Source organism: Epinephelus fuscoguttatus, linkage group LG4, assembly GCF_011397635.1.
Source record: "Epinephelus fuscoguttatus linkage group LG4, E.fuscoguttatus.final_Chr_v1".
NCBI lineage: Eukaryota > Metazoa > Chordata > Actinopteri > Perciformes > Serranidae > Epinephelus > Epinephelus fuscoguttatus.
This window is the reverse complement of record NC_064755.1, coordinates 19925217-19939175: the sequence shown is the minus strand read 5'-3', so window position 1 is coordinate 19939175 and position 13959 is coordinate 19925217. Positions and strand designations below refer to the sequence as shown.

General features: G+C 43.3%; 1 protein-coding gene across 1 annotated transcript in view; it reads right to left on the bottom strand.

Annotated features, from left to right (window-relative positions):
* Positions 1-4394: 4394 nt before the first annotated feature.
* furinb (furin (paired basic amino acid cleaving enzyme) b) overlaps positions 4395-13959 on the bottom strand; it is a 96142-nt gene continuing 86577 nt past the window's right edge. Inside the window, exons 10-16 of the mRNA XM_049574245.1 lie at positions 12898-12998; positions 11125-11228; positions 8235-8352; positions 7779-7958; positions 7419-7546; positions 6640-6768; positions 4395-5290 (exon numbers count right to left, since the gene is read on the bottom strand). Of these exons, the coding sequence (XP_049430202.1) occupies positions 4584-5290; positions 6640-6768; positions 7419-7546; positions 7779-7958; positions 8235-8352; positions 11125-11228; positions 12898-12998 (1467 nt within the window). The 3' untranslated portion in view covers positions 4395-4583. The remainder of the gene's footprint in view (positions 5291-6639; positions 6769-7418; positions 7547-7778; positions 7959-8234; positions 8353-11124; positions 11229-12897; positions 12999-13959) is intronic.

Sequence of the window (13959 nt, the reverse complement as noted above, 5' to 3'; positions counted from 1 at the left end):
AAAAGACAAAACCAGCTCTCAGAAACGCAACCAAGGTGTGAACAAGGAGACGAAACACTTTCAACCCCATCCACCTTACAACTACACAAGCCAATTCACGCACACGTTTATTTTCACACATGCTGCATTTATAATGATGCATCCGAGGGGCGCTGAATTGTGCAGCGAGCTCTCCCTGCAGATCTAATTATGGGCCACAGAATGAATGTACCTTCACCCATGAACCCAGTTACCTGCCTCTGTAGAGGGTGTTACAAAGCTGCTAATGAACAAAGCTGTTACCAGCGGGCATTGTTTTCCTGTCGTGCATACAAACCTTTTCCATTTACATTAATTTAATCTTTAAGGGGGCCACCATATTGAAGCCTGAGAAAACAGTTTCTTCAAGGCTTTTTTTTGGCAGCAAGCTCGCTGCAACTGGATAGTAGGCAGCAGACAGAATGCTGGCACCCCGTTAAAGCTAAACGCCCGGAGTGGAGAAAACACACTTGCTACAATGATATACGGCCATGAAGAAGTGATGAACCATCTGCTCTCTCGGGCGGTGTTTGCGTGTCAGAGGCTGAGTTTAAGAGGCGTAAAACCCCTAAAAGTTTTAAAATCTGGCAGTAAAGAGACAAACAGGCTATCTATGCAACAGCCAAAGTCGTTTTATTCCAGCATGAAAACTGATTTCCACAATATTAACACCCATTGTCCGTTAAATAAAAAAGGATATAAAACAAACATAGAAAATGTGATACAAGATCTCATTACTTATACACCACTTGGGCCTCTAAATCCAAAGGCTTTGATTCAGCTTGCGTGGAGGCCACACTGTTATAGATGGGCAAATAAAGCATGTATTTGTCTTTCAATGTATGGCACTCACAATAGAAAGGGAAAGAGCTTCATCCTGATGAAGATGTTCTGGGAGAGAAGCCCCAAAATCAATATATGCTCCGTGGGGAAAATGAAGAGAAAATGATCTCATTTCTTACCCGCAGCAACCAGGAGGAAAAATGTTGCAAAGGTCAGCCTGGCAGCTTTGGGCTAAGTATTTTTTATTTCATCCAAAAACAGTGTTACTCTACAACAAGTCAATGAGATTTTGTGACTGATACATCTGATATGGCTCTGCCGCCGTGGCAATTCCCACTGCGCCTTGATTGAAAACAGAGCATCCTCCACAGTTTCCTGCTTATCAAACAGCCAGCGGGATGTTTTATTATGCCGTCCCAGTGCGCTGCAGAAATCTTCAATTTAAAGTTTTCTTATTATTAATCAACTGCGTGTCAACTTCACGACCCCTGGCCCACATTCTGCCAAGAATCTGATAAGATATAATGCCGATTTATGAGACGTCTGCTTGCGCTGATGGCCAGGTGTTTGTGTTGGGGACAAATCGATGCATATGTGAGAATTTAATGCACTCTACTGGCTCAAAGGATCACTTCAACCATTATACACATGGAGTTCATTTCACTTGTCACAGACTGTATCTCTCAGTCTGGTCGTTTATGCTCTTCTGTCAATTTGGAGGAGCTTTGACGAGCCTTAAAGGTCCAGTGTGTAATATTTCAGGGGATTTAGTGACATCTAGTGACGAGGGTTGCAGACTGCAACCAGCAGCTTCTCCCGGTTAGATTCCTTTAGGGCAGTGGTTCCCAACTGGTAGGTTGCGGTCCAAAAGTGGGTCATGGGTCCATTCTGAATGGACCGCAAGTGACTCGCAAATGTGTCAAGTTTGTAAAAAAACATACACTACTTTTTAAGTACAGTGAATTTCAAGCACAAACTTTTATTTTGAAGCGCTGTTTCCTGTTGTAGAGTTAGTGAACAACAGACAGCTACTGAACAGAAACAGCAAACTAGCTCGATGACATGGCCAAACGCAGGTATGATGCTGAATATATTAAACTGTGTGGACCTTGAACTAATGACTAAGGGGGGATCTGGACCCCGTGGTGGGACCAGTTGGCAGCCACTGCTTTAGGGCATGTCAAAGTCTCTGACAACTTAAGATCAAGTCGTTCAGGAGGTTTTATCAAGAACTGAATAACCGGTAGTGGTGTCTTCTTCTCAAAAACGCACCAGGTGATTTAAACCAATAAAAACACTAATCAAAGTAGTTTCACATTCATCCAATGCTGCTTGTCACAGAGGGGCTGCTAACTATAGTGGTGCAACGCCAAAACACAAATGACCCTATCTAGAGCTGATGTTTGGTTTGTCCGTTCTGGACTACTGTAGAAACATGGCAGTGCAACATGGGGGACTCCATGGACGAGGACTTGCTCCCTATGAGATTTAAAGAGCTCATTCTAAGCTAAAAAAAAATTTGACAGTTACACTTATTTTTAGGTTATTTATACACATTTTTGCCAATATATATCTCCCTAAACCGTACACACTGAACCTTTAACAATAACCCTGGCGATGTCTTCAGGGTTATTTTGAGCTTTGACTTGTTATTGAGCTTGGAGACTCATTTGTTCAGAGACTGGGAGTGCGGAGTATGGTAAACATGAGCATTTATCAGGCTGAGGAGCTCTAGTGAAAGATGCTAGTAAGTTGCATTATGGGAAATGTAGGATTTATGTTTTTTTTATTTATTTATTTATTTTACCTTTTACCTGTACTTGAGACTAAAAGCCAGGATATCTCGGCCTGTGTGTCTTGAATTTTGAGCTCTCTTATAAATCCTCCAGCTTTATGAGAGGGCAGATTAACCTTTCGACAAACTGGACAAAATATGGTCAAGCAGGTCATTAAAGGAATACTCCACCCACAAAAAGACTATTTGTAAATCAATTAGTCATGCCGTTTTACCTTGAATTTGTAAAGTAAACATTTCTCTTTTTCTCCTTTCTGTTTTTCTTGCATGCCTCCCCATGAAACAGTGAATATATTGATTTATTGTTTGACTGGGGACCAGGTTTAACAGCAGCAAATCTTTCAAAGCATCTGTTTACAATCTCTCATACAACTGGTGCAGCTTAATCCAAGTATCATTTATTCAGTTGTATGCTCAGTACTTCCCAAACACATGCATTTTCATTGAAAAGTGTAGCACAGATGAGTTTCATTTTCAGGTCTTAGTTTTGAATATAAAGGTGTTAGCCGAAAATGCATGTGTTTGGGAAGCACTGAGCATAAAACTTGATAAATGAGACCTGAGCCCTGCTTCCACCAAACATTTTCAGTATGGTACCTTTGGAACCAAGAGTAACACTTCACACACGTACCTAGACCCTAGGTCCATTTAGTGTTTCCATTGCAAACAGTACCCTTAAATGTAGCCGGGTATGTTGTCACTCACTGCTCCGTCTAGCACTGGCTGTATTTCCTCATCACCCATGACATAAATGGACGTTTACACTTCGTTTATTGTCCGCTGAACAAGGCTGTGTGCTGACACTTTCAGAACAAAATAGAACAGGCTGCAGTGAGAGTCTCTCTCCATGGGATTTTTAAAAATAGTGGGTTTGTGCATTTAGTCCTTCTCAGGCAAGCTCAGGGATTTAGTGTTGCCGGAGCCCACAGGAACAACTCTCCACAATGCTTTTTTCTCCCCAAGTGAGCATTAGAATATCTGCAGTTAACATAAACTCTTGAAGATCCGCTCATTACCAAAAGTCTGTATCATCCAAGAGACACAATAAAAACTGAAATTTAAGGTGTGCTGATGGATTCACATCATCAAGTCATCCGTTGAGTAGCATTACAAGTAAATGTTCCACCTTAAAAGTCTACAGCTGCTGCAAACATCCTTTCATTTTACAGTTACAGTTTACTAATGTAAAACTTGCCACGGTATGAACAGAGGTTACAAAACCGGCCACATCTCAGCCCTGAGCAGAGTGACCGTCCGCTATTGACCAATCATCGGACTGCAGTGTTCACAGTTCTGCGCTTTAGTACCAGATCTGTGTGCTAGGTACCCCAACAGAGGGGTGACCAAAAATGGGGACGGTACAGAAAGGTTCCATTGGTACCATTCACAACAGAAAAAATGCATACTGAACTGATCTGAACAGTACCATACTGCTCGGTGAAAACAGGGCTTTGGATTATACTGCATGAGTTGTATGAGAATCTGTAAACTGATGTTTTGATATAGTTTGTTGAACGCGGTCCCCAGTCAATCAGTATGTTTGCTGCTTTCTGTGGAGGCATGCAAAAAAAGTAAAAGTTTTCTCCAAGAATTTAAGGTAACACAACATGACTCACTGATTTAGAAATTGTCATTTTGTGGGTGAAGTAATCCTTGAAGTTATAAATAAGTAACACAGTTGCATAACACCTCAGCTTGGTGCCCACTGGTGAGTCAAATGCATAATGACTACATCTGACATTAAAATATTAATCAAATAAGATAAATTAACAAACATAAATAAATACATGACAAAAACTAATGATCGACTTTTTAATGTATTTGGATGGGATGCTGATGGAACAGTAAGGCCTGCGTATGTGTTTCTTTTTCATCCCGTAGCAGCCTGTGTGATTCACCTTCATGTATCAGCTCCAAACAGTCAGATCTGATAAAACCCAGGATGTCGTAGTGTCAGACACCACAACAGCAGATTCTGCGGATTCAGCTAGATCGAGCTCTGCGTCTTGATAAAAGCTGTCCTCTCGCTGTGACCATCCACTTCCTCGCTGTCTGATTCAGACTGGTAGGCGATCATGTCCTCGTCCCCCCACACAGTGGGGATCCCCTTGTAGCATATCCGTGCCTTCCTCTCCCGTCCTTGGCCGAAACCAAAACCAAAGCCCACCCGCACCCCCCTTGTCTGTGAATACACAGAGGGCAGTTTGGTCCTCCAGCCCAAAGACGCGCCACCTGAACGCATCTGCAGCAAGAGGAAGACCCCGACGAAGGAAGCCAGGATGAAGGCACAGCTGAGCACGGCCACGATGACAGGCAGCTGATTGGACGGAGCAACGCTGATCCCTGGAGGCTCCTCGCCTTCTGTGCTGTCATCCTCTGCTGCTGGGACCTCCCCCTCTGGCTGTGGTCCGTCACCCTGGAGTCCCCCGGCTAGCGGAGATTTGCGCTGGACCTGGTTCTGGTGCAGGCAAGAGGTGAGAACCAGGTGGCTGTGAGGCGGGCAGGACAGGCAGTCTGTAGGCCCCGTGCCAGAGCAGGTGAGGCAGGCGGGGTTGCAGGGTAGGCAGGCCTGGACGGAGGACAGGTCCACCCAGTTCTCCAGGGAGAGGTTAAGGAGCTGCGGCCCGGAGGTGAAACCCGGTGGACATAACTTCACACAGCCCTGGAGAAACAGGGAGAAGCCGGGGCTGCACTCTGAATGGAACGTGAGAGGAAAGCAAAAAGAGAAGTTAAGCCTCACACAATCCAATAAAACACAACCAAAATGACATCTACAAATAACCGGTTTTACAAGTCCCATAATTTCTCCTCAATTTCCTTTGAGCTTTACTGGTAAGAGCTATAGCTTATAATTTAGGGCCACGGTTAATCTGCTGATTAATTTCGTGATTCACTGATTAATCACTTTGTCTGTAAAAGGTCAGAAAATAGTGAAAAATGGCCATCACAATTTCCCAGGGAGCAAAGTGCTGCTTCCAAATTGCTTTTTACTTCAGTCCAAAAGCAGGAATATCTCCATTTCCAATAGTGTAAGACAAACCAGCAGAACCTCGTATTTGAGAATCTGGATCCATCAAATGCTTGAGTTATCTTTTTTCTAATTACAGGGAGATAGGAAGTTCTGCGACAGCACACATAATAACTCATTCATTTGAGTGTTTATGAAAAAATCAGGATATTATATAACAGTTACTGTACAGAGTAGTTGGGCACAGTCTGATTTCCAGAGGAATTTTCTTAAAAGAACTGCTAGATTCTTAATGAAAGGAAAACGGAGAACCATTTAGCCTGTGTTACTATTCATTTATTTTTTAGAACTCTCGTCTTTGCAGAATTGTCTCTTTGACTTCTATTTACAACCACACAAAAACACATTTGCATTTTCAACTGATCTCCTGTGCACCGACTTGATGTTTAATTTGTCAAAAGAAGGCCACAACCAGTAAATGGAAGTTGTACAAACTGAACGCGGTGCCCTTTTTCCTCTATATAATTATCCCCAAATTACAAAGTCTTTTCAGAAACCTTCCAGTTAATTTTTTAGGAAGGAAACTGGGGCCCTTTTAAACAAAGTGTTCCCACTAATGCTTGAAATGTAGATTTTATCTGAATTATGGAGAAGTCTGGAATGATTAAGAAGAAAGCGTTTGAACGTTTGGAAGCAGAACGAAGCTTCCGACCTCATCTGCCTTTCAATGAGGGAGTCATCCTCCTGAACAGTTGTTGACAACGTAGCACCTCTCGCACTGGCGCAGTTTTTAATCTCCCCTGCTGCTCCTCCATACGTCCTGCACTCTGATTCAAACTAATACGACATATGGCAATGTGCATATTCATAGCGTGCGGGCAAACATATGCAAAAGAGGCTCGTAAATGGGCAATCTGTATTCACAACATTCACTTTTCACAAGTTGAAATACTCAACACAGTCTGACCAAAAGCCTGTTTTGTAACAATGACTGTGTGCCAGCGCCAATACAAATGAGCCCATTCCACTTAAAAGGCTCCTGTTCAAAGTTTGTGCGAAGCCTGAATGATCTCACCGATACAGATCTGCTGGGCGTCGAAGGTTTTGCAGCTGTTGTTGGACGGCCGAGGGAAGTCGGATGACGAGGGGTTGACGACGCTGGGTCCAGTGCCCCACAGGATGAGGGTGAACTGACTCAGCACGGCTGTGCGAGAGAGGAGAGAGACAGAGGAGAGGTGGTGGTGGGGGTATTAAGATGTGGAGGAGAATATCACCATAACACCTCTCAGAGAGGGAACAGTATGAACTGGCTGAGGAGAGGATATGGGGGTGGAAGAAAAGGAAATTGACGAGAGCGGACCAAACACAACACTGGAGGAGGATCAACACCGGCAGAGGAAGAGATTCCTTCCTGTCTTATTTCTCTGGCTGCTCGGAGTAAACAAAGCCTCACGAGGGTCTCTAGGACTCAACGAGTTAACTCTTCTTGACGTTATGCTGCTGGTTGCCGTTCTAAAGAAAATCCAGCCCCATAACTGTAAAAAAAAAAAATATGATAATCAAACGGAAACCGAGCACTTTATTTCAAAAGAATATTTCTCTGTCCAGCAGCTGCAAAGATTTAATTCAAATGTGTTTCTGAGAGCTGCTCCCCCTGGTTCCAAAAAAAAAATAGTATAAATGGCATCATTAGAAAGAGACTAAAAAAAGGGGGAGCTGAGCAGAGGCTATTTGGAGAAGCATGAAAATATGCAAGAGTACTCGAGTTGATGAGGGGGCAGTGAATGCTGGCATGAATGTACGTTTGATGTAATGTGTTCAGACTGAACAATTAATGGTGATGAGTGGGGTTACCATAGTCACGTCCATTAGCCGCTACATTCTCTATTTCCAGCGTCCATTCCCCTTGAGGGTCCTCACCCCACGAGTGGGTGGTCATAAAGGCCCAGTCGTTGAATCCCTCTGAAGAGAAGTCATTGGGCCTGAAAGCAAAGGGTAGAGACGAGGTGTTTGTCTTATTTTTCCTGTGGCAGAATGCAGAAAGTGTGTTTTTTTTCCCAGAGAGAGTACACTTGGGGCAGTAACTGTGCACAGATAAAATTGAGGTAGATGCACATTGTGTTTGTCTGTGTGTGTGAAAGAGACACATGCAAAGAGAGATTTATACCATGGCTCGGCTGTTACGTGTGTATTGTGGTGTGTTTTACTGTGTACCTGGGGAAAAGCAAGGTGGAGCGTGTGCCCAGTGGGCTGATGAGATGAATGGCCAATTTTCCTCTCTGGCTGTGGGAGAGAGTGAGGCGAGCCTGAACGTGTTCCAGAGAGCTGACGTACTCCGGTCGTCCCCAGCAGGCATCCACGCTCTTGCTGAACACCAGCTTATTCCCGATGTCTCTGCAGGTTGACAAGCAGAGAGGGAGGGTGGGTAATGTTGTGTGGCTGTAGAGATGGACACAGACAATAGCGCTGTGCTGCAAATCTAAGCGACCGTCCCGGCTCCAAGGAGAACGTAGCGACATCTATCAGGCTAAAGCTGGATGATAGAACAGCAAGTGCTAATAACGAGAGTAAACCTCACTGTGGTTTACACACACACACACACACACACACACACACACACACACACACACACACACACACTCTGAGAGAGCTGCTAGTCACCCCCCTAACCTTGGTTCTGTGAGCATGGTGTGAACACACTGATGCTGTGGTCCCACTGTGGTCCAGTTCTGTGCCAAAGCCACCATAGCACCTGCATCCAGGAGCCCGTAACCGTACGAATGACTCACTGTGGAGAGAGAAGATGGAGAGGCATGAGAGTGGCAGGTTGGTGGGTGGAGGCGATGAGATAACATCACAATTACTGTCAGTCAGCAATTCACTTTTTACTTTAATACCATGGTGTTATATTTGTGCCTCAATCCTGAGCCTGCAATCATAAATATAATTCCTCTACTCATACAAATCACATTTAGACCTCCCTTTCTGCAAATACAGTCCGATATAATGTCATGAAATTGTTTGTTTGTTGTTAAAAGGAAGAAAACATGGTCTCGAGGAAATATCAGAAACACTTTTCATCTCAGCTGGTAGCTGACATGTCATGGTCACACAGTTTGCTTTTAGCAGTGGAATTGAAGAGGAACGACCACAACAGCATCTAAATGGACCAAAGAGATACTCGCAGGTAAATTCTCATGCTGCTAAATGTGCTGCAGTTGAACGGCTAATTAGTCATCTAGCCTGGAAAATGATGTCAGCGGTGGACTTATTCCCAGCGAATGTTTGTTTGGTGGCCAAGAAGAAGAAGACGTGTGTTCATGTTTGTAAGTCAGATAAGGAGACTTTAGCAGGAAAGCTAATGTGGGTTGTTGTTCAGAGTCTGCGGATCTCGTATTGTGGAGCAGGCTGCTGCCTGGCTCAGTGTGACCGTCTGCTCTGCCTGTGATAACACACTAACGTTACAGCTTTGTGCAAACACGGGTTAAAATGAAGCCATTGTGAAATTAAAAAAATGTAAAATATCAATGTCTTTCTGAACTTTACTCAAATGAGAATACAAGACAAGTGATTTTCAGAGGAGATCTGTACGCTGTAGTCAGGCCAGGAATTTTGTAATTGTATGGGCAAGGCCGCTCTGCCTAGGCAATTATTTTGAGGGCACAGAGGCCACATGCCAAGGCATCAAGACCACGAGTTAAAACCAGGATTTCGATTTAATTTAAACTGACAAATCCTTTTCTAAAAGCATTAATGGTTTTTTTTAAATAAATGATGTAGCACTTCTACAGAAATATAAACACATTTTTTATCAAAAGAATAACTTGAAGTTTAAAAATCAAGTTTTAAAGTCTTCTGGTCGTCTGATGAGGTAAATGACATGAGTATATATGTTGATTTGCATTTACATCACATTTATAAGCATATATGTGTGAGACATATACGCTGTGTGTAGATTACATATTTTGTCACATGTCAGATTTATATATGAGGTTGTTCCTAATGGCGAAATAGTCAATAACATTAATAGCACCTAATCAACAACATTCTGAATTAAACAAATTGTTTTTTCTGTAGCTGATGATGGAAGCACATATTTTTCATAGGCTCCCTCTTACAGGGGAGGATCCAAGATGGCTGCTGGTAAGATGCATTGTGTTGTTCTGCTCTTCCAATCCATCAAATATCACAGAAATAACTTGACATCTAAGCAGGATGTTACGTTTTTTAGCTTCACAAGAACATTGTATATTGTAAAACATGGGTAGTCATTTTTTTTTAAATTAAGAGAAGGAAGTTATAATTAAAGAGGGCTGTTTATTATGAAACATGTAAAGTAGGAACTAAAGGAAAATACAGATGTGTTTCAGTTTTGGGTGTCATGTTATGGAATGGACTATGAAATTGTGTAGCTCTCTGATGAGTTTTAAAAAAGCCTTAAAATGTAAAATGATCAAAATGCAAAAGAATTAAGGATTATAATTTAGAGTATAATGTATTTAATTATTAATTTATTTATTTCCTTTCTTTGGTATTGTTGATATTCTTGGTCATCCTTTGGTTGATATACGTGACTGTGAGAAAAACTGAAATAATCTTTGTTTCTCCAGATGTATGTAACTGAAATAAAAACTATTCATTCATTCATTCATTCATTCAAGTAGCTAACGAGTGAGCCGTCTCGCTTCCTTCTGATTTCTGTCTCAAGGCTGCACATGTGCAGTACCGATAAGGCAGGATGTACAGACACAGGTAGTGACAATACTGTCACTTTACAAATCCTGTCAGACACTTTAAAACAAGAGTCTTTCCAGCTTGCATTGTATTGGTCACACCACACGTTGATTATGTAACTGTTGACCAATCAAGTACATGTACTAATATTCTGTTGCTGAGGTGAACTTGACAAGAGAGGGCAGAGAGGCAGGGCCAAGAAAACAAACGAACAAAGCAGGCAGAGAGCGGGGCACTGAGGCCACATTGGCTGATGGGCAGAGAACTTTATGAAGGGAGACCAGACAGAGGGGCCAGGACAGCAACGGCCAACGGTGGAATTCCTGCCCTGGCTGTAGCAGACAAAAACATGCAAAAACCCCCCCCCAACAACAACAACAACAAAAAACAACAACAACAATAATCCTACTAGCAATTAGAGGGGAGACAAAACAGCAAGCCGATTACAAACTACCAATTTTATCCCTTTTTTTTTTTTTTTGGTTGGCTGAAACTGTGGCATACTGTAAGGCTTTGTCATGTTGGTTGAGCCTGCAGGCAAACCTGAGAGCGCACAGTGCAGAGATGTTGAGAGAGCAAGTCTATAAGAATTTGGGAGTACACAGAGCAGAGAGTTTGAAACTGAGTGAGAGGTTATTTCTGTGTGCAGAATAGCAATCAATTTACTGTGCACAGAATAGAGTTTTATAATATATATTGTATAATGCATATGCTAACAAAAGCCTTTCCCTGTGCTCTAAATGTCCCAACAGGTGCTCAGGAAAGAGACACAAATATGACAGCAGGTAACACCATCTGTGCTTGACTTGAAGCAACCAGCCTTTACCTCTGCGTCCCACTCCGTTGGTCCTCCAGTCTCCGGCGCTGAGGTGTCCAGGCTGGGATGTTCTCACTACCAGGTGCTGCATGTCCCTCCAGGTCAGGTTCATACTACACAGACACAGGAAGGTAAGCAGAGTAACTGCACTGACTTTCTGTCATGTAACAGCGGAAGGTATTAACTTCCTACATTATGCACATTATGAGAAAAGCCAGATCTCGCTGACCTCGGCTGTGTGACAATACGACAGAGGAAAGGTGAGGAGCTGTGGGATATGGGAAAGGTCAGGAGTCTGAGTCACCTGAAATATGATCCACCTGAGCCTTTACAGTGAGGACAGCCATACTGCTGAAGTGTTATACTGAGACGTAAAGGACAGCCTTGAGGAATATGTCAGTCAACCATAACAAAGGTATGAGCTCACATTATGGTTTTAACACCGGTGTAAAACACCAGTATTAAAGGTACATCATAACCCATTGTGCTGAAAGGTCAGGGAACACAGTAAAACAGTGGATACAACACTGTGGAGGACTGTGTCTAGACCTCGCTGTAATGATAGTTTCTAATGAGGTCTGGGATTGGGGGATGAGGTCACCTTCCACACACATTCCAATAAAAACGTTTTTTTTTTTTTTTTTTTTAAATACATATATATAGATTTATTAAGAGGCACATCAGGGAAGCATTCAGAGGAAAAGCCTTTAAGTCACCAATGAGGAAAAAGACTGTCTGTGGGTTAAGATAATCAAACCATGAATCACACTGCTTACTGAGTGCAACACCACAGCAGTCAGAAATAGAAACACGAAATTGCACTGTTGCGCATCACCTCCGCTGCTCTCTGCATCAGCATTCACATCTCACATCCTCTCATGTGTTATTAATGGACAAGATCCCCCCCCCCCGATCCACTCAATGTCACCTCAGCCAAGAGCGAAGGGGAAAAAATAATAAAATAATAAAACACCAGAAAGCCCAAACACACTGCCTATTAAATGATTCCATCTCTGTGAATTCCAGTGTGGTCCCAGTCTGATAAACTAGCAGCCCTGTTATTACTGCTGCCTGTCAGCAGGCTGGTGTTAAATGTGAGAGATAGTCTACACTGTGCAAACTTTAGGTCTGTCAGTCAGTGCCCTTCTCTTGTGATATCAGAGGTGACAGTACAGAGATAAACCTAGGACGCAGAGTATGTATACCTGAGCTGAAGCCTAGACTGGGAGGTAACACTGGCTTTGATTTTGACACCTGTCAGCTAAACGCTAATGTGGAAATGAAGAGAATTATGCAGAATGGGGGACGGCTGACTGATAAGAGAACTTAACACACCGCGAGATATGAGTGAAGATGCCACCATAATGGAGAACACATTAGAGCTACTGACAGAAACTTGGATTCTGACACCTGGAGTCCTGAGTGAGCGATAATGAGAGACATTCTCCAGTTAAAATCTTCACTGCCTGGCCCTACAGGTATTCAGATGTCTGTGTGGGCTGCAGCTGCTGATTTGTCTGGCTAATTAACTGATTATCAAAAGCTTAATTTGCTGAGGAAAGGAATTTCTAGGCTGGGATTTAGGCCAACACCGACTCCCAGACGCAAGTGCGCGCACGCACACACACACGCGCGCCTCCTACGAGTGTGCAGCGGAGCATAACAAATGAAGTTTACAATAAAATTTAATCTAAAAAGTGTTTACTGTAAAAGTGTAATGGCTACAAGGGTGACTATAAAAATAGTCCTGTTAGAGGAGGAGGTTGTGTCGCTCTCACTCACTTGGCCTCCAGAGCGAGAGCGATGATCCCAGCAGCCAGTGGGGCCGAAGCAGATGTCCCTGTGTGCGAGTCTGTGCATTTTTGCCTCAGGTCTGTGGTCACCTTGGAGACAGGGGAAGGGAGAGAAGTGCACAGAAATACAGAAGGTTAGACACAGTTAATATGACACATTGAGTTTCCCACTTCAGCATGAGTGAAGTTCACAGCGAGAGAGGTTAGACAGGGGAGGGCTGAGGACAATGGGAGCTCTGCCTGCAGCAAGCCGCGGCAGGAGTGAAGAGGAGGAGGAGGAGGAAGAGGAGGAGAGAACATGCAGGTAGGTTCAGTCTCAGGTCTGTGGATCCGTGCCAGAGGGTCGCAGCCGGGGCAGCGAATGTCAGCCAAATCAGCGCAGTTAGGTCGGGTGGAGGTGAGACAAAGTATGTTAGCACTCCAGGTACACCCCTGCTCTCAGTCTCTGCCAATGCCAGAAAGCTAATGAGGCCTGTCTGGGTTGCGATGGGGACACGTCGGAAATGACAAGAAGCCAGAGGGCAAGGCGAGCTGTGAAGGTCAGGGACACATTCTTGGTTTGCAACTTTTGGCCTGACAGATTGTGGCACTAATGGCCATTATCTGTGGAAAGAAATCTACGTGTCAGAGGAGTAAACAAAGGGAGGTGTCTGCACAGGCCAACTGTTGGATATCAGGACTGGATGAAACAACACTGAAACACAGTCATATTTCATTAATTGTTTTTGGATTGCAGTCATTTAATTAGTGATTAGTCATTTCTCGAGAAAAAAAAAAGTCCAAATATTTGCTGGTTCCAGCTTCTGCAATGTGAGGATCTTCAGCTTTTCTCTGTTTTCTTTCTTTGTAAACTGAATATTTTTGGGTTTTAGACTGTGTGACAAAAATCACAAACACAGTTCAAAGAAATTCTGTGTGAATCACAAAGATCTGGAGTTTAAAATCTCGTGTTTTGCTACCTAAGATCAGCTAATCCATTTTACTTCTGTGCTGGTTTTTCAAAGCAAAATTGGATTGGATCACCCTGGTCCAGATGCACACTGTCAAGACA